Consider the following 24,679-nt stretch of genomic DNA (forward strand, 5'->3'; position numbering starts at 1 on the left):
GTTTACTTTTCCCTTTCCCCTTTTTCAGACCAACTAAAAGGGAACAAAATTCTCTGTGCAAACTTTCAAGGCAAAAGATGACTTTATATTTCTCAAAAATAATAAAAAGAGAGAGAAAGACCAAGAGACTTATATATATATTCAGTATCTATTTAATTGGCCTGATGGAAGGTACCACCATAAAATGGATTTTGGACTCTACTGTTGTACTTTAGACTCTGTGTGGATTTTTAATGTTATTCCTATGTAAAAAAAACCTCCATGTATATCATTAAAGCGGACCTTTTTTATGTTATTTCATTTGCAGAGTTGGCTGTACCATTAGGCAAAGCTGACTCAGGCAGCAGATCTTCTGGGATGGTGTTGTTAGGATTCCACCCTGCTTGCCTCTCTTAAAGAATAAGGTTTCCTCTCTTAAAGGATAAGGTTGCACATGCTATACAGCCTGTTCTGTTCCCTAGATAAGGCTGCTTCTGTCAACTACAATGGAGAATGAAGCTGAATTATCAGCATTGAAGTAAGAGTTAACTATTCATCCAGTCAGCTTCTGTCTGAGCAGCAGAGGAACCAGCATCTTGTCCTTTGCCTCTGACAGCAAAATGTCTTGGATCTGACCTGTTCATTTGGGGGAAGCATTTAAAAAGATGATGTTCATTTTTCCTGCAGTCTGAGCTGGTGCTGCCCACTTCTCCATACTTTGAAAATCAAATCTTCATTTGTTTGCTTTTTAGTTGATACCATTCCCTGGGGATCACCTTCTTTACTAATGTACCTTGTGTAGCAGTTTTAAGGAGGATGTATGCTTACACATCAGCAAAGAGCAACCTGTACATATCACCACCAAAGAGGACAGCAGTTTAGATAAAATACACATTTTAAAAATGTTTCCTAAAATTTTAGATTAGGCATCCTTCAGTCTCGAGAGACTGTGCTAATGTGCTCTGTATGGAGGACTTAGAACAGCGTCTAGTGTGGCTGAGGAGGCCAATTCGAGAGTGACAATCCCTTCCACACTGAAGACAAATATAGTCTGTCCCCTGTCCAGCTCCCTGATTTTGCTGGTTTCGGGACTGCCTCTTTGCCTTGGCCTGCTGGACAAGTGTCTCTTCAAAATGGGAGAGGCCATGATGCACCGCCTTACTCCAGGCTGAACGCTCAGATGACAAGGTTTCCCATCTGTTGAGCTCCATTCCCAAGGCCTTCAGATCCCACTTGCAGATGTCCTTCTATTGCAGCTGTGGTCTCCCTCTGGGCTGATTTCCCTGTACTAATTCTCCATACAGGAGATATTTTGGAGTCCGACCACCAGCCATTCTCACGACATGCCTGAGCCAACGTAGACATCGCTGTTTCAGTAATGTATACATGCTAAAAATTCCAGCTCGTTCTGGGACTACTCTATTGGGAACTTTGTCCTGCCAGGTGATATAAAAATGCGTCGGAGACAATGCATATGGAACGTGTTCAGCTTCCTCTCCTGCCGTGCACAAAGGGTCCAGAACTCACTGAAGTACAGGAGTGTGCTCAGGACACAGGCTCTATAGACCTGGATCTTGGTATATGCTTTGGCTTCATATTAAGTCATACTCTCTTTGTGAGTCTTGAGAACATGGTAGCTGCTTTGCCAATGTGTTTATCCAGCTCAGCATCTAGGGACAGAGTGTCAGAGATCATTGAGCCGAGGTACACAAAGTTATGAACAACCTCCAATTCTTGCGTGAAAATGGTAATAGAGGGAAGTGAGTCCACACTCTGGCTCATGACTTGTGCTTTCTTCAGGCTGATTGTTAGTCCAAAGTCTTGGCAGACCTTGCTAAAACAATTCTTGAGTTGTTGGTGTCTTTAGAAGAATGGGCAACAACAGCTGCATCATCAGCAAAGAGGAAGTCCCGCATGCATTTCAGCTGGTCTTTGCTCTCAATCTAGAGAGATTAAAGAGCTTTCCATCTGATCTAGTCCGGAGATAGACACCTTCGGCTGCAGTTCCAAACACATGCTTCAGCATGACAGCAAAAAAGATCCCAAACAGGGTTGGCATGTGGGCACAGCCCTGTTTCACTCTGCTTCAGATGTCAAAGGGATCTGATGTGCCCTTCATTCCCTCATGAAAGGACCTGATGATGTTGAGGTGCCGAGGTGGACATCCAATCTTGGGAAGTATTTTAAAAAGGCCATCCCTGCTAACCAAATCAAAGGCCTTTGTAAGATCTATGAAGGCCACAAAGAGTGGCTCTTGTTGTTCCCTACATTTCTCCTGCAACTGTCTGAAGGAAAATACCATGTAAGTGGTGGATCTATTAGCTCAAAATCCACACTGTGATTTTGGATAGACTCTATCTGCAAGCACCTGGAGTCTCTTCAGCACAACATGGGCAAGCAGCTTCCCTACAATGCTGAGAAGAGAGATGCCACAGTAGTTATTGCAGTCACCCCCGTCACCTTTATTCTTATACCATGTGATGATATTTACATCCTTTATGTCCTGTGGTACTCCATGTTTCCTCCAGCAAAGACAAAAGATTTGCTAAAATTACTGTCATCTGAATAAGAATGCAGATTATTGCAATTTCAGGTGATCTGCATACCTACTCAGTTTGTTGTACAGGAGATGGTTGTTGATATGAAGCTTCCCTTCCTTTTCTCTCTCTTTAAACTGCACTTGAACTGGAAGTGTATCTGATAAAGGATGCCTTAAAACAGAGGACTGTCCCCTGCAAAGTAAGAGAAACACCCTAGTTTCTGGAGTAGTTTCAAAAAGGAGTAAAACATAGATGCCCATCACCACCTTTTTTAAAAAGACATCTATTTGTGAAAGGAACTTGGTGGAGGTAGAGATTATTTTTATTTTAAAATGATGGTCTGTATTAAAAATATCAATTTTGTGATTGATTGTGATGTCACTGGGGACTAGCAAATTGATGAAGCCTAGAGATCTTCCTTCCTTCCTTCCCAAAATCTTTCATGCTGGTGCTAGTCTCAGCTGTCGTACGCCAAGAGACATCTGCAGACACTTATCTTTTTGTATGTGTGCTTTGCATCAGTGGCATTCAGCTATCATTTATCATGTTGAAAGAGTATGATCGTTCATTGGGACAAGGCTTCTTAAAGGTTGCAAAGCCCTGCTTCTGTATTTCTGCCAACAAATGGTAGCCATTGTAACCTTTGAGCGGCAAGCTATCAAGACAGGCACCATGGTTCCTGTGTCGTGACATCTCATTAATGCATAATCAGGAAAGGGATGGACTGATAATTCTCCCACCACTGTAATATATTTTGCATCCCAGATGTGGCAAACCAAATTACCATTGCTGCTAGTGAAAAGTGTAGTGGTAACCACTTGTGGGAGGTTGTATGTGTGTGGCAAAGCTGACTGGCAAGCTGAAACTGAGAAGCTGCCAAATCCCTGGTTTGTTTCTTGGTGCATGTACAACTCCCACATTGATGTATTATGTATGTCACTTCCTTTTCATCAGTACTGATGCTGTTTATATGCCAGGTCATGTCAGAGGAAACTCCACAGAGCCTGATTTGTGTGATAAGATGAGTAGCTGCTCTGATGGTTTATCTCTCTAAACCAAGCAATTCAGTGCAACAATTCTATATGTGCTCCTACTTGCTGATTGTCGATTTCTTGTGGTAAGCCTCTAGGATAGGAACAGATTATAGACAGCAACAACAGGTTAAAGCTTGTATGTGTACATCAGGTTGTTACTTATCAGTCAAAGGCTGACTATAATTTCCATTTCTGATATTTACATATGTAAAATGTGATTATTATTTTTTAAAAAAAGAATAAATTGCTATAGAAGTAGCTCCTTTCAGGAGAAAGGAAGGGAATGTACACTTTCAGCTTGTCTGCATCGGAGAAAAACAATGTGGGAACTTTTTGGTGTGTGTTTTGTTCCTAATATTGGCTTGGACAAAAGACTAACCGAATGGTATGCTTTTCTGTCTGGTTAATTTTTGTTTTTGTTTTGTTTTGCTTTGTTAATGGATGGCATTGGCAGTGCCACTTACTGTATATCCATTGCTGCCACGCATCATCCAATGCTGGGTGATTTTCCACCACCTGGAAAATCATTTGTTTGACCAACTCTGCAGGGCTTAGTGAATCATCAGCCAGAAGGCAAAGTGCTCTTCAACCAGAGCCACTTAATTAATGCATGATCTTTCTCTCTTTATGTTTCCCCAGCCATAATGAAAGACGGAACACTTTTCTTCACCCAGTGACTGGCCAGATCCCAGAAGAGAACAACCAGTTTGACTTGCAAAGGTATGTTATTTGAACTGGTTTACCATTGAGGACATGCACTGGTAATTATGAAGGAACAGAGTGATAAATGCCGATGGGTCATAAATGCCAACTGTGATCCTGATAACACAGATCTTCAATTTTCCCCAACATTTTGCTCCTGCACCTTTATTGTTCTTCCCTTCTACCTGTCTTCTCTGTCTTCACTTCACCCAGTTCACCCTCCTCCCCTTTTTTCACCTCCCTACCATCCATCCGTAATACACTGTGATCACACTATCCCAAAGCCTTCGAGTTTCAGCTGGTCAATTTCATTGCATCACAATCTTCTCCTTCATTATTTTCCCCCATTTTTCCGCTTTTGTATTATAGTTGTAGAACAGTATGTGAAACTTTCCTTGTGATTGACATCATTGTTGTTGCCATTAGTACTCTGTTGCTAATTCCACACAAGTGTTGGTGTGACACATGAAATGCTTTGTACTGTATCAAAAGTGTCATGCTTAACAAATGTTCACTTTGATTACTTCCATGGATGCAGCTTTTTCAGGAATTATACATTGTGCTGGATCCTTCCCACCATGTAAAGAGTGGATTATCTTTACTTGGTTTATGTTCTCAGAAAACAATAATCAGTGGGAGGAGGCTGCTGCAAAGTGTTTACTTACATTCGAAACATGAGAAATGGAAACACAACATTTTGGTATTCAAAAACATCGACCATGGTGTTCCAGGGTTCCTATGTCCATAGTTTAAAACATTGTGATAAAGAAAGACAACATGAAGCCACAACCAACATCCTGGTGCTTTTATAAATGGCATGCATTCTTGCTTCAGACTGATTTCAAATTAATTTGAAGAACTGGAAGATGATAGAAGAAGGAAATGGGATATATGTTGCTGTATGGAAATTATTCCAGATTAGTTTAAGAACCAGGAAGAAGGAAGAAGGTGACAGACAAAGCATTATTGTTGGAAACCAAACAGATGGAAGCAGCACTGAGCATTGGAGCAGTGGGGAAGTGACCAGTAGAAACACACCTACAAGGAAGCACTATTAGCATGGATCAGCATAGCTCAAAGTGGTATTAGATTCCATACAAGCAGGTTGGAGGAATTCAGTACAAAACCTGTAGGTGTAAAAAAGAACCTGAGAAAGTGATGCTATTTGTTTTCCTTTGACACCCTTCAGCTTCTGTTCATGTGGATACCAGGAAAAGGAGCTGTGCGATAAGTTAAAAGAAAGTTGGACAAGTAGTTGGTGTGGACAAGCCCTGAAATAGCAAATAAGCATTTCATTTTCCCAACCAATTCAGCTGAACAAAGAATGATGCAGATCTGCTGTCAGAGAATACCTGGTGTATGTGTACAAAGATTTACACAATATAAATAACCCTTGATTTAAGCTGATGCAAAGACACTTAATTGTTTTCAGTTAATTACTAACAAGAGACCCAAGAATGAGTACATGTCTGATTGTTTGTGTCAAGATGTTGTATCTGAGGTAAAGATGGTCATATGCTTCTCCTCTCTCTTGCTCCTTGATCCTAGCTCTGCCTTGGACATGTCCAACAAAGCAAGCAACAAGCGGCCTGCAGCAGTCAACAGTGAACCATCCAATCACACTATGGTTTCAGAGGTACCTCAAGAACGACCAAATGGCAGGGTATGCTTAGTACACCCTAGGTAGATCCCTGATTCTTTTCTCCCTGAAGCTGTGCTCTGCTCTTCATGGCTGCCCATATTATCTGAGTTCCAGATTTCTCTGCCTGAATTATGTTTTCCCATCTGTAAAATATCTGGGCCAGACCTGGTCTATTGCAAGTCTGGATCCAACCCTATGTATGTTTGTACTGTTCTTCTTAGAGCTAGCTGTATTTTCTGAGGGGAATTGGGAAAGAGAATTTCTGTACTGCCTCATGTCAAATGCTGTTAGTTTTATTTAAAACTAATATTTGCATTTGTCTCCTACCTTTCCCCAAGTGAGCTCAAGACAGTGCGTAGGGCTCTTCTCCCTCCCCAAGTTATTATCTCAAGAACTCTATGTGGTATGTTGGGCTGCGAGATTGTGACTACCTTGAGGTCACTCAGTGAGTTCCACAGCTAGGTGGAGATTTGAACCCAGGTCTTTTGAGTTATATTCCATTACTCTAACCAACATATCATACTGTCTATCAACTATTTTTGACTTACACTGAATTTGGAGAGACACTGTCAGTGATGAGTCTCTCAAACATTTCTCTTTAATTTCCCAAAGGCCTCACGTTCCTCCAGGAAGGGGATTGCTTTCGGAAAACGCTCCAATTCTATGAAAAGGAATCCCAGCGCCACAGTAACCAAGAGTGGCTGGCTCTACAAACAGGTAACCTTTCCCTCACAGATGTGTTTGTGTTGTCAGCAGAGATGGAACATATTTGGCATTTTGGATTTCAAGGACTAGAACCCCACAACTAGTCTGATATTATGCTGGGGGATACAGTGTGAAAACAAATAGTTCCTCTCTTTGTTTCTGAAAGATAATTCTATGTGTGGCCTGATGCAGTTATTCCACATGTGGGTGTCATTTTCCCTTCAGTATCACTAGTCAGCTTGCATCACCCAGGACAAGCAAGAAGCTGTCCTTTTGTGAACCCATATGACTTTTTCTTCCTTACATTAGTTTCCTTCAGACATTGTGAAGTGAGCTTTTTGATTCAGAGTGAACTACTATCTAGCTGTCTAATCGAGGCTTTTCCCCCTCAGAAGCACCATGTTGAACATGGAGAGAGAACTTTTAGTCCATGACCATATAGGGATCCCCGTCTAATCTGCAAGATTCTTCTGTTGTTATCTATTTAAAGCCTAGGAAACTATTGCAACTGAGGGTATCGATGATGATGATGATGTGCCACCAGGAAATAGATCACAATTTGGACCATTTATAGAGTGTGGTGCAATTGATTTCCTGGCCATTGCATGACATGCAGAGAAATGCTCTTTAGCCCAGTCCTGACTCATGCCCAAGCTACACTTTTTTGGTCCAACTGTATGGCTTGTACTTTTGGGGGGCAGGCTGGAGCAATTCCCTCATGGACAGAAGGGTCACTTTTAGAGAGATGCTCCTATTAGAATGACCCTTTCTGATGTGATCAGGCTCACACTTTTGCAGCTACTTGATCATACCCTTAGTCTCTTATTGGCAACCCCAGAAGGTGCAAAATATATGGTTAGATTCTTTGAGATGCACTGGAATTGGACTATTTTCCACAATATCACACACACTAAAATAAGAGAAACTGCTATTCTACCTTACACTTTGGTGGGATCGCCACATGACTTCAGTGGCCTTCTTTCACATCCCACCTGGAAGCCTGCTCAAAGAATTCTGCTGAGCTTAGCCTCATTTATGCCCTATCTCTATGGTAGTTCTGCAGTTCTGGGTTGCTTGAAGTGTTGTGCATGCTGTGGCAATGATTTGCTTTCAACCTCTCTTTACAGGCCAGCTCTGGGGTAAAGCAATGGAACAAGCGCTGGTTTGTTCTAGTGGACCGCTGCCTCTTTTACTATAAAGGTATGTAGCTGAACAGAAGTCTGGAAAAACATACCAGGAGGAGGGAAGATTAGCCTAACTGTTGATGAATAGCATTGCTGCTCTGGGGAGGAGAGGAGCCCATTTCTTTTCTCATGTGTATGAGTAGTTTGGTCTTGTGATGAAGCTCATAATCCTATATCTTTTTTTAAAAGTTTTTTTAGAATGTCAAGGAATTTGAAAAATCATAGATAGACACAAGCACAATTTGTGGCACATCTTGTAGTGATGTCATAGTACGCCAGTAGGTGCCTGCACCACTAGGAAAGGGAAAAAAATCCCTGACAGTCATTCTTATTGAGAAACCTGGCTTCTTTGCTGAATTGGGTTGGAAGCAAAGTCTTGTTGTCGCTGTGGTTCAATTCCCGACCTTACTAAAATAACTGGATAGTGATGGCCAATAAAAAATGTGTGGGCCACAACACTTTCAAAACCAGTGCTTCCCATTAGTGGGATATGTAGCATATTCCAGTCTGCAGATACATGGAAAATGCCTTTGGAGGATATAGACTTTTAGCCCTCTCCACCCCAGCCAACATCTAATACTTCTGCCTTTCTGTGTTCCTGAGCACTGCCAAACGCTGTCCTTCCAACAATACTGGTTGAACAGAGGCCTTAATGGATGGCAATGTTGGCCTTAATTGATGCTTTGCCACTGTGGGTTCTCTCATCGCCCTGCTGTCTGGGCCTCCTCCTCCTCGGCAGTGTGCCTAGAAGGCAAGCATGAATAATTAACTGGGCAGTATTGTGAGCTGCCAGGGTAACTGATAGGGGTGGAGGTGTATGAGAGCACTTGTGTGTCCAAGATAGAGAGAATAACAGGCACAGGTGTCTTGGGAAGGAGAGCCATCTTCTACAGGTAGATCAATGCGTGAGGGCAACAGTTTTGTTTTGTTTGGGTCTCAAGACTCCAGCTTTCATTTCATGAGCGAGGAACATTGTGCTGTGCTCTGTGGTTGTTACTTGCTCTGTATCTGTCTTGTTCGCTGGGAGGCCACAATGTCTTTCTCTAATTCTTTCATCTCACACCTTTCTTCATGCAGATGAGAAAGAGGAAAGCGTCTTGGGCAGCATCCCACTTCTCAGCTTTCGGGTTGCAGCAGTCCAGCCGTCAGATAACATCAGCAGGAAATACACCTTTAAGGTTAGTAAATGGCTGGTGAACTGCACGGAAGTAGCCTGGCATCCATAGATGGAAATCTAAAACAGGTAGGACTGAAAGGTGGCACCTGTTCTGCCATAGCTGTGTGATGAAAGCAGAAATGATTCAGAAGTTGGTTCTATTAAGATCTAATCTGGCCCTCTGGAGCAATGGACTCTGTTGCTTTTTTTTTTTTTTTTTTTTTTTTGCAAGATGGCTGTTCCTCTCTGACACTTGAAGGCAGCTATTGTATCATCCCTTCTCTGTTCCAGGTTGAACTATTCCCCAGTTTAAACATGCCCAGTTCTTTCAATCATATAGGACTTTGTTTTCAAATCTCTCTCTGTACTGATCATTCTGATGGTAGTTATGTTGAGCAGGGATGGCCATAGGCTGTATAGCATTCTATCCAGAAACAGTAAGCAACAGCTTCGAGCCTGAGCTAACCCTTTGATGCAAGCACAGAGATGTCTGGAGGGACCGTTAATGCTTTTACTCTTTCCTGCCTGCAGCTGTTCTGCCAGAAAAAGATGCCTATGGTGCTAGCAGGCTGAACCACATTGGTTCTTTGGACAGGGAACCGAGCTGCTTCTGCTGCTGCAGATTCTATTTCCCTTCATGCTCTCCCATGTGGTCCCTACAGAACTGCCTGGGAGAGCTGTTCACGCCCTCTAAACAAAGCACTGATGATTCGCTGAGGAGGGAGGCTTTTTGACCAAAAGGGAAAAGCGTGGCAGCTAAAGTGCATTATTTCTGGATGTTTGACTACAGTCCCTCAAGCTTGCTGTAGGGACTTTGAGGCAGTTTCTGAGCCTAGGCATCTTGTGGGAGAAGCGTGCCTGTTGTTGACTGACATGTTTACAACAGAGACTTTGTACTAGACATTCAGTGTGGAGAGCCAAAGGAACGCTTCCTGTCCCTGTTGACTAAAAGCTGACCTTGCCACGGCAGTTGGGTAGGTAAAAAAAGGAAGAAAGATGGAAGGGACAATCTCCCTGAGCTTGTCTGTACTTTGGGGGAAAAAGCCCTTTGTTTATGCTGAAATGTTTTGGCCAGGATTTGCCACACTGCTCCCCTCCCTTAAAGGGATAACTCCTGTGCAGAAGAGTGGAGGAGGAATATTGATTTCGGAGGGGGGGGAAGAGAAAACCAGGCAGCCTCCCCAGCTTCAACATCCTGATATAATGAACTATAACTCCCATCATCCATATTCAGAGACTATGCTGGGTGAGAATGATGAGAGTTCTAGACCAACACATTTACAGGACACAAAAAATGAATACAGCTTTGCTTAAAACAAAGTAGTTTTTAAAAGTGTTGTAAGGAATGGAGGAGTGTGTATGGGAATGTCTTTTTCACTAGTAACATTCATCATATTTGTAGATTGTCTAGTTCTTTTTTCAATACTCCTTGGATAGCTCAGTGGTTTAGGTATCTGGCTGTGGAGCCAGAGGCTGAGAGTTCAATCCCCCACTGTGCCTCCTTGACAGGGAATGATGATCCATAGGGTCCCTTCCAACTTTTCTGTTCTAAGATTCTAAGAAGATAATGATCTTCCCATGTAATGATAAACTGTAGAGGCAACAACTGTACTGATGGAGATTACGCCTGAGTGAGTATTTGAATCTGGATCTCTGTGGTCCAGATCTAACACTCTAAGCACTTCACTATAGCAAAGCTTGGAAAAATGCCTCTCTTGGACTACAGCTCCCAAAATCCCCCAGCCAAAATTGTGTTAAGTAAGTGGTTGTGGGAACGTAGTCTTAAAAAAGAGTTCTCAAACACTCTCCATAACACAGACTCTGTTCCATGCATCCTGTACCCAGGAGGTAGCTAGCTTTGGCCACAGTCACCAAGGAGATGTAATGAGAAACTGAATTTAACTCTTTACTAGGGTTCATTCTCTGCCTTGTTTTTAATTCTTTGTTCCTCTAAAAAGAATAAAAGCTTCAGAGTGCTTGTGCCTTAAGAGAGCTGCCTCAATGTGGAGTGGAGTAATTAGGTTACCTTCAGTCTCAGACCTGCAAGACGCTTCCCTTTCATATCTCCTTCTTTGGCTAGCTTCAGTGAATATGGAAAAGAAATAAATTGCAATTGACTTAGAGATCATTAATTTCTAGAAGTCAGGTTCCCATGGTGTGAGCGGAGTTCAGTCTCAAGGAGCAGTGAGCTTAATTACGGAATACAAACATGGGCAGCAGAGATGGACGGGGTATATGTAGGCTGTCCAGATCTCCTCCTACAAGATCAAATTACTTTTACCTCCTGCAAGTTCTGTAACACACACACACACATGCATTCATTTCTAGATAATATATTAAATATACATTTGTTTTGTGCATATATGATTAAATACACATGCAGCAGTAGCAGCAATAGAGGTGTGCGGCTCCCACTGTTCTTTTCACTCTTGCTGCTGCTCTGGTTGTCTCCTGGTGCACACACTTATGCACCTCATTTTTAAAGATAAATGTGGCCTTTCTCTGTCACTGCCCCGTCACTGTATATGATCCCGGTAGGTTTCAGGTGGCAAAATGTAGTTACTGGACCTGTAAACATTGCCCATCCTGATACAGAGAGTCAACAGCTTTCAAACATTTGTACGCTCAAATCTGTGCACCCTGTCTCTTTTTTTCAAATAAAGGACATTAACCTTCTAAACCAGAGACAGATAACCTGGTTACTTCCAGGCATTTTGGACCACATCTGCCATAATCCCTGACCGTGTTACTTGGGACTTGTAGTAAATGCACAGCAAAACATCTGGAGATCACTAGGAGGTTGCTCATGTCTGCTCTATTGTCAGACAAACTGCATAATATTCCTTGTTTAATTTTCCTAAGTTTGGAGTTGTGATGGATAATGCAGAAGAGAGTAGAAAAGGTATATTCCCACCAGTGATTCTTTAGAGGTCTTCTCTGCCATGCCTAAAAATTAAAAATCTTATCACAACTCATAAAGTTAAGTTGCATGCATTCCTTTCTCCCTCAATATCTCTTCTAGTGTTGTTGACAAACTGCTTGTTGGAGAGCCATGGTAAAGCTCTATACAGATATCTCACAGATTTGCTATACAGTTCATTAATTGTTACAGTCAATGGTGAAAGAGGGGTAGTCAAAACTACTGATAGTCAAAACTCAGTAGTCAGTAGTCGAAACTACTGATAACATTATTCTCTTTACAAATCTGCCTGCTTGCCCCATAAAAAGCAAGAGGAAAAATGTATGGGTAAGAGGCTTGGTAGCTCCAAGCAAAACACATGAGCTTTGAAGCATGCCTTTCTGGCTCAGGAAGGGCTACAAGGAGGGGCGTTCTTTTTTCTCTCCATGATATTGCCTTGTGCTTGCCCTCTGGACAGCTCCTCTGGCCCCCCGTGGTGTCAGAGAGATTGTGAGCTCCCCATCTCCCAAAGCAAGGATCAGTTTGTAGCATAAACATTTTGTTTTAAGCATCTTTGCAAAGATCTTCCTGAGCTGGATTATGAGGAAAGGTGGCATTTGATACAGGTAGGTGGTTTGTGCTCACTTGAACTTGGAGATACCTTTAAGAACCTTGTGTTCACAATCTGCAGTTACACTGAAGAAACCATTGGTATGATGGGCCCTGAATTGATTAGGCATCTGGGAAAAGAACTTTTATAACTGGATCAGAAGCATGGTTATGAATGTGTTCCACAGAATTAATTAGAACTACTAAGTATGTATTAAGATTTCAGCCTTAGCTATAGAAGAATAAAACTTTCCTCAAATAACAAACAAGTGCTGCTTTCAGTAGTTTTTCTTGTTGTGTTTGGCAGCAAGATAGAAAGGACCCAAGTTTTGTTGCTTCCATGATTTATTCCTTTGTTAATTAAGAAAAAGGGTTGGATGTCCAACCCAAAAAAGAACCTGGTTTGCTTTTTTCCCTTTGTTTGTTAAGAAAGGTGACTAGACTTCCATCCCATGTTTTAAAAGACCTTGTAACCGAATAGTTAGACTTAGATATTCATAGATGTATAGACTTGCAGAGCATTGTTACTTTCCTTAATCCAGATTTATAGAGCAATATTGTCTATGGCATATCCTGCTGCTATAGTTTTTGCATACCCACTTTCTCCCTTGAATAGCAAGAATCCTGCCTTAGCGGTGTTTCATTGTTTGAGAATATGGCCTCTTTCAAGACCTGATGCAGTTAATTTTAGGTTCAGAAAGCTCTGAGCATGTGCCTAGTTTGGCTTCAGCTATCCTTCCCACAGTGACCAGCTCTACTCCTGCTATGCTCCACCCGCTTGATACTCCTCTCCATTGGTTTGCTTGTTGGGTTTGGCTGACCTATTCTCTGTCTTCCCTCTTTTTCCGTGTGAGGATCCCTCGGACAGGAGATCTCTTCTGATAACCTGCCTGCAAGGCCATCACTCAGGCACCAAATAGGTAGTATTTTGCTTCCATTTCCAAATGCATGCATGCCAGAAAGGAAAGATCAAATCTGCATGAGTGCAAATTGTCCTGCATGCTTTATTTACCTCCAATCATTCCTGAAGCAGGGTGGGGAAATTCTGGCTTTTTTTGTATGGCTGGCCAAGCACTTAGAAATTTTTGAGCCATGGAAACTGGTTGAAATGCAGAGGTATGTATGCATAACCCAGTCGAGAAGCCGACAATCCAAATGTATCTGCCTCATATGCTTTATTTTTGGACAAACAATGAATTTTACCTTGATTCATGATGCACAGTGTTCTACAAAATGTCGACCAGGAAAGCAAGTATCTTATAAGAGCACTTGGCTGAAGAGTGGCAACTGATCATTTATTATTTATTTATTTAAAATATTTTTATCCCACCTTTCTCCGTAAAAGAACCCAAGGTGGCTTACATCATTAAAAATACAGTATTTAAAAGCTAGAAACAGTAAGTATACAAATATTTAAAAAATGGCCATGCTCTGTTCCTACTCCAGTCCTCTGAAGATGCCGGCCACAGAGACTGGTGAAACGTCAGGAAGGATAACCTTCAGAACACGGCCAAAGAGCCCAAAAACCCCACAACAACCATCAAATCCCAGCTGTGAAAGCCTTCAAGAATAAATTAAACAATGCATGAATTAAATCATGAGCCAAAGTGGATGGGCAAGCATCTAAAGTATGCTATATGATCTCTGCTGCAAAATATTTGAATGAAATAACAATATCAACAAATATATTTAGCAGAAGAAAAAGCAGATTATATTTCTGCTACTCTCCAGATGCTACTTGTGACATGTGATTGCCTTTTTATAATTTTTAATTTCTCTGTATCAGAGCTCTTATGAAAGTGCACCAGTGGTTTCCCATGTTTGTAAAGGATATCTTCCTAGTGTCAAATAAATACAGGTGGATAGCAGCCAAAACAAGTGAATGTATTCACCAAAAGTAAAAACTTTGGAAAACATTCAGCATGTTCAAGAAGTTCTTTCTTTCCTAGGTTTTGTCATGAAAATAAATTTAAATATTTAGGAACTAGTTCCAATGTCACAAAACAGCAGGCCCCTATTATGTCAAAGGCAATCTCCTCCTTTGATTCACAACAAGAAGCTCTAACTGACCAACTTCTACCCTGCACATTCAGTCCCCTCTCTGCCATCACCAGTGACTTTTCGTTTCTCTTCCTATGGAAATTCATTATGAAAGCACACCAGTGGTTTCCCATGTTTGTAAAGGGTGACGCAGTTCAGTCTTTGGAGGATTGATGGAGATGCTCCTCTTGTTTCTGTCCACAGTTAGGACTGCTGATATTGGCTTAACTGATACTCCAGAGAATATTAGGGAACACTAATTAATTCCCCAGCATGACATGCACATACATATTTCCACTGATCAAACAGGGAGGGAACCATTTTGAAAGAGATTCTTGCATGCTATTCCTCTCCCGTGTATGGTCCAACACAGGTAAAGAAATGTACTGTGGCAGAAGGGGATATACACCTATCTACCACCGAGGATGCTTGCATGCTGCTGGGAGGGGCAAAGGGGGTCGTTATCTCTCAAACAGGCATTATAAGATGGCCATGCAGCTGACTCTCTTTTTTAAAACTGTCAGAATATAATAATCGGTTTGAAGATGTCTGCTGTTTGGAGAAGCATCGAGTCCAAATCCAGTATAAAAAACAAAGAACCAAAATAAACAGGGAGAGTAGAAGCCTTGAAATTTCCCATAAAGGAGCAGGCACACAACATATGTGCTCACATATCTCCCCAACTATGCCGAGATATATTGTATTTCTTTCATTTGTATCAATGATTCCCCGATGTGCAGATCTACACAAGGCACAAATGTTATGCAATTGAATATTCCATGCTTTCCTTTTGAGGACCCATGTGTAAATAGCCACCCCAAGGTGATTCACCCATAGTGTCCCACTGTGTCATTCAGGAACCGAAACTCATCTCCCTACATTCTAGGATTTATAGTCTTTCTCATCCTTGAAGCATTTAGTGTACAAACAAACATCAGTGGTCATTTAGCTATATAACTTTTCATTTCGATTTTGCCCAGCTCACAAACTGGAAATAGAAATTAATTGAAATGGTAGCATACTCTTCATATATTGTCTGTGCTAGATAGGAATATTATCAAGGGGCTGGGGAAGGCATAATGTCTCCCATCATTCCTAGTAAACTAATACTTTAGAAGCTAACTGGGTATCTCACTCTCCTCACTTCTTTCCCTCTCTCTTTCTCTGCCTCCCTCTCCACCTCCTATATAGGTGACTGTGTGCTGGATGGAAGAGGCACCAGGAAATAACAAGAAGTCACTCTCTCCTCAGGCTGAGCACGCTGGCATTCGAACTTACTTCTTCAGTGCTGAGAACAGTGAAGAGCAGGAATCCTGGATCCAAGCCATGGGGGAGGCTGCCCGGGTGCAAATCCCACCCACTCAGAGGTCAGCTGCTATATGTGGGACTCAGCCTAATACTATAGGTCCCTGGTGAACATATGAAGCTGTGCCATGTACTGAGTCAGACCACTCTCCAGAATGTGAGACAGGGATCTTTCCTAGTGCAATTTAGAGTTGACGGATGTGGTCTGGTCCTGAGCCATGGCCCCTTCCAAACTATGGCATTAAAGTTAGGAGAGGACAATTGGTATTGGGCTGTATCTTTGAAAAAAGAGCTAGGATTGAATGTTTAGGTTCATTTGGATTATGGTAAAATCAATGAAAGGTGGTACGAATGAATGGCAGGTAGGGAGGCACTAACCTGGTATTTTGGAAATCTGATTTTCATTCACTGCTCTGTTGGTGAAGATTAGTTCAGTTCCAGCTGCATGGTTTCTCAGTCCCTCCAATAAGAGAGTGATTCCTCTGAAGTTACTTAGAAGGTTTAGATCTCTGCAGAAGAGATGTGAAACTACTTTGAATGGATACTTTTCAAAGAAGTGTGATATTTGAGGAAATACAGCCTCGATGCCTTCAAGCAATATGGAAATGCAAGGATTTTTTTTGGTTTCTGTCTTAGCTTAAAAAGTCATATTACAATTGCAAAGTTAACAGTGATGTGCCAGTAAGTGACTGATAGAACCCATTATAGCCTAGAACTCCTTGTCTAAGATGTGTTGAAGCAGAGCCGTGACTATTTATGAACTTTTCTACTTACCCAAGGCATGAGAAAACTGATTCTGAGAACATCCCTCCTAGCAAGAACCATCCACATCTCCACTACCGCAGCATTCCAGTCAGGGAGGCTACCAAAGCAGAGCCAGAGGCCAAGACCAGAGGAGAAGGTGATGGGCGTGGTTCTGAGAGGACTGAAAGGAAACAAGAGCGAGCAGAAAGCAAGAAGGAGTCACTGGTGAAAGCCAATGGCATTGTCAGTCAGGAAATGCCCTCGGAGCCTGGAAGCCCTTATCCAGAAGATCCACGGGTACCATCTGGAGGGGAGAGGCCCATACAGCCAAATGGCTGGCAGTACTCATCTCCTAGCCGACCTGGGAGCATGGCCTTCCCACACCCTGATAGTGAGACTGTGATGCCTCGGCGGAGCTTTGCTCCTCGCACCAATCCTGAAAAGATTGCCCAGAGGAAGAGCTCCATGACACAGCTGCAGCAATGGGTGAACCTGCGTCGTGGGGCTCCACCTCCTGAGGATCTCCATAGGTGAGGTGTCGAAATGCTTGAGTATACCTTCCCTCACAATTAAATAGGGAGGAAATGTAAGGAGCCCTACTAAACACAAAAACAAGGAATTGTGTACACTACATGGTTAAATTAAGATAATGGTTTTACCACTTTTCAGACTAATTACATGGGATCAGGGTGACCAAAACTATCAGCATCCTTGAAGAAGTATTTTTATGATATCCATGTGGAGTGCTAGAACATCTGAAGTTATTTCCAGCATCTTCACAGGTCACATTGGGGCAAACCTATTTAAAAAACTTTGGTTTATAGTTAGTGTTCCCATACCCAGAGGGAGAGAGAGAGACTTTCAAAGCAGTAGAGATGTCAATCCATTCCAGTAAATATAATAAGAACAAAAACAAAACAAAAATAAAGACAAAAGTATTATGGCATCTTGAAGATAAGCAGATTGATTTCAGTGTAAGTATTGATGGATTACTGATCACATCCTCAGACTCATGCAGCATAGTAGTTAGGCCATAGGTTTGTATGCACAAAGTAGGGTGGAGACCAAGACAGATGGGAGAAAAAGAGTGAGTGTTACATTACTAAGGACAGTGGTATTATTAATACCAATAATGATCATTCAAAGTATTGAATAAATAAGCATCTTGCTAATATTTATTTATTTATTTATTTATTTATTTATTTATTTATTTATTTATTTATTTATTTATTTATTTATTTATTATTTGATTTTTACCCCGCCCCTCTAGACCATGTCTACTCGGGGCGGCTTACAAAATAAAACAGAACAGTATAAAAATATATAAAAACATAAAATTACAACTACAATTTCAATTTAAAACAATTAATTTAAAGAGAGGATTACCAAGATGGAATAGCAAAGAAAAGAAAAAAGAGAAAGACTTAGTTGACTGGAGGGAAGGCCTTCTTGAATAACCAAGTTTTTAACTGGCTTTTAAAAACACCCAGCGAGGGTGCCAGCCGAATTTCTGTTAGGCAGAGCAATTAGATTGTCCATTAGTTGATACCAAAAACAGTTAACTCCTGCCTTTAAGAATGAGGTATTTTCAGAAAGCTGTGTTGAAGATGTGGACTTATATCAATTAAAACAATATCTTGGCTATATCTAAGAGTAGATAAAATCAATACCGTAATATACACAGGAGAAACCAGCATCTAAATATATGAGATGTAGAAGAAAACACAACTTACTGTAGAGCTGCTGGATAGCCCAGTGTTTTAGGCATCTGGTTGCAGATCCACAGGTTGGGACTTTGATTCCCCACTGTGCTGCTTTGATAGGGGCTGGACTCAATCCATAGGGTCCCTTCCCACATTGTAGTTTTAAGATGATGGTGATTATTACTGAACATATCATTTTATGAGCACCTTTTCCAACTACACTGTGGATCTTAATAGGAAGAAAAAGGTAATGTGTATCAGTAATGTCAATAAATCGGTCTTTAGTTAAGTTGAGGTAAAAGTGTGGGGCACCTTCTAACTGAGCAAAACATTATTTCTCTTCTTTCTTTGGGGTGTTTAGCCCCAGCAGGTTCTATCCAATGTCCCGGAGAGTCCCTGACTACTATCCTGCCTACTCACCCCAATATTCTGAGGACTACCAGTACTATCCTCCTGGCGTACGACCTGACAGTATCTGTTCTATGCCTGCCTATGAACGTGTGAGCCCTCAGTGGTCTGTGGATGACAAGCGGCACTCTTTCCGCAACAGTGGCTCATATCAGCTGCGGGAATGGAAGGAACAACCTGGCTATGGAAGACAGGACATACCCATCTGGATCCCAGGGCCCACACGGCCACCTGTGTATTATGATGAAATGGATGCTGCCTCAGGCTCCCTGCGCAGGATGTCACTTCAGCCTCGCTCCCGGTCGGTCCCTCGTTCCCCAAGCCAAGGTTCCTACAACAGAGCCAGAGTGTATTCCCCAGTCAGGTCACCAAGTGCCCGCTTTGAAAGAGTGTCTCCCCGAAGCGAGGAGATATATGCTGAGCCAACTACTTACATGATGAGGCGATCAGTTAGTTCCCCAAAGGTAACCCTCCCTCATGGTTCGACTTTTTTCCTTGGTACTTCCTGCCACACTTCAGAATAAAATATAGAATAGTATGGGAAAGCTGGGGGGTCTGTTGATTGGATCATTACCTATGTATCTGCATTTATGCATGCTGCATACAGAGATTGAGGGGTATTGGTGGATAAAATAATAACTGCAAGTGAGGAAAGACGCCATTGGCCATTTTAGAGATTTCTTGGTGTCCTGAGTTAAGAAACACAGCAACCTGCTAGAATAATGGAGTCTGCTACAGACAGGAGCAATAGTAGGAAGCCTGGGGTACAGGCTTGCCTGAATATTGACTTCTGATCTAGAAGTCCATGTGCTTAATCTCTGATATGTCAGAGGTGATTCTGGTTACTTGTTCTTAAAGAAATGCTAGTCTGTGCATGCTGAAACACAGTCTGTGGTTTAATTCACATGTCCACATAAAAAACAGGGGACTTGGGCTAGGCTCCCATCATATTAAATATCAGGTGTAAGGAATCACAAATGCACAGAGGCTGAAATGGGACACAGGGGTTGCATGATTCCATGACTGAATTGAACAGGCATGCTACCATTAAGAGTACGGAGCATGGCATATCAAAAGTTACGAAGCATGAAACTCTTAAAACACTCTCCATCACTGTGTAGCCTGTACACTTGATGAGCATGATTTATAGACAGAAGAACAAAATCAAAGTACTGCCAACGGGTGCTGGAAGCATCCTAGACATTGGCTGAAATCCAGTAGTAAATCACAGCTAGAATTAGGTCCATTGAATTGGTGGAGCTTTGGTGAGTTAACACCTACATAATAATATAATAATCATGTGCCCTTAAGTCAATTTTGACTTACGCTGACTCTTTCCAGGATTTCCTAGGTAGAGAGTGCTCAGTAGTGTACCATTCCCTTCTTCTAGGGGCATCCTGGGACTGTGCAACTTGCTCATGGCCACACAGCTCAGTGGGGAACAGGAGGCAGCCTGGGGGAATCAAACTCCCAACTGCATGTAACTACCTAAACCACTGAGTTATCCAGCCAGCTGACACCTAAGTTGCATAAATTCAGTGGGCCTACTCTAGTTGCAACTTTACTACTGAATTTCTGCCATTGAGTGGCATTAGAGGTTTCAAGGATAGGAGACTGGGGTAAACATGGTGATCCTTTCTTCTTTTCCTAACAGATCTGGGCTTATCCCCAGCTTGTAGAAGCAACCCTTCTTTTCCATGGATTTCTTTGTCTCATGTCGAGGCCACAAATCCTTTATGTTACTACAGCTGACTGGCCCATTGCCATTTAGTTGAAAAAGCCTGGTCAATTGCTTCACCCCATTTTTGTCTCTGTTTCTATATTGTGGTTCATAGTAACCTTTCTGTGTGATGGAGAAACATATGAAGAGCAACGTCATCCAGTACACTGATGTAACCCGTCATGCACATTGTATGGTTTCTTTTCTTTCCTCAGTATGATTATCTGGGTGACAGGAGGCCTGTCCCTGCAGGGATGTTCCCCTTCAACTATCCAGCATCTCCTACAGTCCACGACAAAATGGTATGTCCCATTTGGCACACTAGCATTTCATTAGAGATTGACTAATTTGTTCTCTAGGCTGAGCTTTAATTCAGAGGTGGGATAAAGAAGGTTGTGATGAGATGGTGAGCAGTTGCTTACTGGGTCTTAGGACTTCTAAAGTTCTGAGTCAAAAAGTATAAGCCGGCTGCATAAGACCTGCACTGAAATGCAATGTGCCATGATTAAGTGAACTGGCAGATGGTTTTGATTATGTAGCTTGATCTGTTGAAGGTGAGAACAATAAAACAGGGTGCTGTGGGGGGTTTTTATGTAAAGCAAGGAGGGAATGAAGCAGAAGAATTATGAAAAGGGAAAAAAAGGCTATTGTTCCTACATTCAGCCCCTTCTTTATATATTCAGTGAGGGCTGTTCCCCCCCCCATATCAATGTGTAATGCAAAGATATAACATGGAATAATTCCTCTCTATTAGGGCATCCTAATATCCTTCACCCTAATGTCCTTATCATTCACACAGTCTCTCTCAATGTAAGAGAAAGCAGAGGTTGCATTTCACTCTGCAGAGTATCTGACTTTTGGAGAGGAAAGTTTTATCATATTTCTAGAAAACATAATGTGAGGCACATTGTTAATTGTTAATACAGGCTTAACCCAAGTGGTTTATTAAGGTTAGTGGTTGTCCCTTCATTTCAGGTGGACCCTGCATAGACAGGACTATTTTTGTTCCCCGAGAACAGAAGTGGGCAACTAGTGCCCCTCCCTGTGTATTGCTGCCCCCATCATTCTTTACCATGGACTAGATTGGCTAGGGATGGCGGGAGGTGCAGTCCAGCAAAATTTAGAAAGCCCCCAAGGTGCCCACCCTGAATCTAAACAAATAGCACTTCACCAGTTGCTCTAGTGCTCTTATGATAGAAAATGGGTTGCTAGGATGTGATAATGTTTTTTCCACTGGGATACCTTCCCTAACCCAAAAATGCACCACTTGACAGTCCATAAAGAAGATATGGAGGAAGCAAAAGTAGGAGGCCAAGTTCCAGCCCTTGCAATTCTCCAGTGCAGCTGTGGGGCAGTGAAGTGTGGCAAAGAGAATCAGGAAGTCAAAGGGTGAGGTTGAGAAGGATACGGCGGCGAAACCTCTGTTCCCTGTGGTTGGCTGTTAGTTTCATTCTTTGCTGTTTTTCCTCACTCATTCTACTTCTCTCTCTGTTTGGTTATTTCACTGCGGGGGAGGATCCCTGTGGTGGGGGCAGGAACCACTGTGAGTGGGACTCTGCCAAGTGAACCTGCCAACTTCATTTGCTCCATGCCAAGGTTCTTGACCCTGCCTGACACCTTTCACCTGTGAGAGCAAGCAGTAAATCCTGGATTGGATTAAGGTGCCCTGTGGAACAGACTCTAGTTGCACGCCTGATGCACGCAGCTTCTTCCCTCATGTCCCACTTATTCTGCCCCCCCCCACTCGCCACCGTCTTCTCACCAGCTGTGCACAAAAAGCAGATGCATGTGGCTGAACCAGATGTGCAATGCGATGATCCTGGTACTGCTAAGCATGTCAGGAATCGTCTCTCTGGCAGCAGATGCTCTGTCCCCAGTCTCTAAATGTTCTGACGGGAAATGGATGACAGGGACAGAGACAGCAAGAAGGATCTGGGCAAGCTTTCTTTTTCTTTTTTTTAAAGAATAGTATTAGAGTCCAGAAACATTCAGCTCAGGTTAGGTACCTCCACAGGAACACAGAATCTTGACCTCCCTGCACACATACATACAAGTCTAACAATAAAACTGCTGCTTATCTAGAAAAGAGCACATACTTTTCAGAAGTGATCAACATTATGTATGTATTACCTGTAGAATCAGTTTACCTGGCCTGTATGTGCTGGCCCATCTGTACTAATGGAAATGATGCAGCATTCCCAACCTATCGGGGAGCAAGCCATGTCAGACCACTAAGATCTTTTGGCTCACTGTTCCCATTAGCCCCATCCAGCATGGCTAGACATTAAGGGATTGTGGAAGCTGTCGTAGAAACCATGTGGAGGGCCAACGTGCCTTTACATTTGAGGGAGGCGGAGATGGTACGCTTGGCTCTGGAAGAGCCCACTTTAATATAATGATCCCAAGTTCCACTTGACACCTTTCTCAGCAGGTTATGCTGTGTAGCAGGAAATTTTGAATTCATGGCTTTTATCTAAGTCTGTATGTGGTAGAGGGATTTTTTTTTTTTTTGTGGGAGGGGGAGATGAGTTTCCAGCTTCCACTGTTGCCATCCACATACAAGCTGTGCAGCTAAATGGCTTGTCCAAACTGATGTCCTGGAAAAGTGGACTGAGTGGATCTGTGGAGAGTTCAGCATGTGCAGAAGGAATCTGACAAGCCTTTCAGCATGCTGTCAGGGTTCTGATCCTTTGTTTTTATCTGCTCAATAGCAAAGCAGAGCAGTACGCAATAATATGAAACGAGACCAATCACGCTACCTCTTTCCTTGCTGTACTGCAAATGAGTTCACTGACCCTGCGTTCTCAGTATGCCTGTCTAGTCCTCAAGACTGGTAAGCAGGAACTGCCAAAGGGAGAATTTCTACCTTGGCTTTCGATGCCCATTCTAGCAAAGGAAAACAAAGGAGCACAAGCTATTGAACAGGGCCGACTAATTTTAGGGAGCTGAGGGACCAAATTTGTGCCTCCAGCAACCTCCTTCAATGGGATGCCGGGCCTGGAAATGGCTGGTTGAGTCAATTTCCCACCCTCCTCCCCAAATATTGACAGGAAGAGGATGGAGGAGGACTACGCCCAGTACTCCTGAAGTGAAAAGTGCTATTCCCAGAGGACTGTGGGAGAAAAAGAGGCTGGTAGGAAGTGCAGGGGGGGGGTTACTTGCATTTTTAAATTTATGGACCTGCAGTAGCCTGTGGGACCACAAAAAGGCACACAGTCTGAGGGCTACATGATGCCCGTTCCTGTGATGGGGCACCATCTGGAGCAGCAGGAATGGATGAGCAATTCTTGCATCCTTGTGCCATGCTGACCTCACATGGTAATGACTTCATACACTCATTGTTAGATTTCAGGGGGCAGCAGCAGCAGCAGCTTTTTTTAAAAAAGGGTGCTAAAGAAACATAGGAGCCCATTATCTTTAGGGGGGTACCTTTAAAAAAAATAGTGTGATGGGGTTAGGAAGAACAGCACGGTCCTTTTGTTAACCCACAACTTCCCAGCAAAAGGCAACATGGAGTCTGGAGACAGAGCACTTTCTATATAAGTGGAGGTACCAGGATCTCCCATTGAGCATTCCTCTAGGGTAGGAGCTGGCAACATGCTGCCTTCCAGATTATCCTGAACATCAACTCCCATAAGCCCTTGCCAGCATGGCCAGTGGTCAGGGTGTATGGGAGTTCTAGTCTTCAACCTCAAGAAGGCCCCAGGTTGCCTGCCTCTGCTGTAGGGAATGTGGAATATATAACCTGATCTGAAAGGACTGCTGATCAGCTGTCATCTACCCACCCGTCCACCTGCCTGCCCTTCTCTTTAAGAATGCTCGTGAGGCTGAAACGTTCCCTTTCCTGTATCAGGAGCTCTTTGCCTGTCTCTCGCTAAGTTGCACCTAACTGCTTTTGCTTCTTCTTTGTGTTTGTTTCTTTTGTGTTTTCCCATTTTGCCGCACGCATGCCTAATGGCTCCTGATAGGATGAACTGTTAGACCTTCAGTTGCAAAGAAACCTAGAGTATTTGGACCAGCAGGTAGGCTGAGCTGCCTGTGTTCCTCTCTCTGCCTCCCATCCCCACCCCTCAACATATCCTGCCCCTCATCCTTCAACTCTCTCCCCTCCCCAAGTTCTGATATCAAGTCAGTGCCATTTTCCCATTCTCCTCTCTCTCCCCCCTCCCCATCCTCAGCATCTATTTTGCTCCCTTTTCTTGGCACTGAGGCAGCAAGAGTCTTCTTTGGCTTCATTTTGGCCTCACCCTTGACAGTGACACGCTTATGTGTTTTGTGTGGGACCGGATGGGATGGGCAGGGAATGTGA

The 24,679-nt window shown here is 42.8% G+C and overlaps 1 protein-coding gene across 34 annotated transcripts in view; it reads left to right on the forward strand.

The window, feature by feature from the left end:
• The window catches only part of PLEKHA6 (pleckstrin homology domain containing A6), a 235,629-nt gene that overhangs the window by 165,305 nt on the left and 45,645 nt on the right, over positions 1-24,679 (forward strand). For 12 of the 34 annotated variants that reach the window (XM_078391906.1, XM_078391905.1, XM_078391911.1 and 9 more), the window contains 10 exons: positions 4,193-4,273; positions 5,804-5,918; positions 6,510-6,614; positions 7,730-7,802; positions 8,864-8,964; positions 15,682-15,857; positions 16,575-17,069; positions 18,604-19,114; positions 20,586-20,672; positions 24,339-24,392. In XM_078391906.1, the coding sequence (XP_078248032.1) occupies positions 4,193-4,273; positions 5,804-5,918; positions 6,510-6,614; positions 7,730-7,802; positions 8,864-8,964; positions 15,682-15,857; positions 16,575-17,069; positions 18,604-19,114; positions 20,586-20,672; positions 24,339-24,392 (1,798 nt within the window). Of the gene's footprint in view, positions 1-4,192; positions 4,274-5,803; positions 5,919-6,509; positions 6,615-7,729; positions 7,803-8,863; positions 8,965-12,566; positions 13,371-15,681; positions 15,858-16,574; positions 17,070-18,603; positions 19,115-20,585; positions 20,673-24,338; positions 24,393-24,679 lie in introns of those variants that run through there. The other 22 variants (XM_078391909.1, XM_078391917.1, XM_078391928.1 and 19 more) reach the window with 8 other exon arrangements.

This window comes from Pogona vitticeps, chromosome 4 (assembly GCF_051106095.1).
Source record: "Pogona vitticeps strain Pit_001003342236 chromosome 4, PviZW2.1, whole genome shotgun sequence".
NCBI classification, from domain to species: domain Eukaryota; kingdom Metazoa; phylum Chordata; class Lepidosauria; order Squamata; family Agamidae; genus Pogona; species Pogona vitticeps.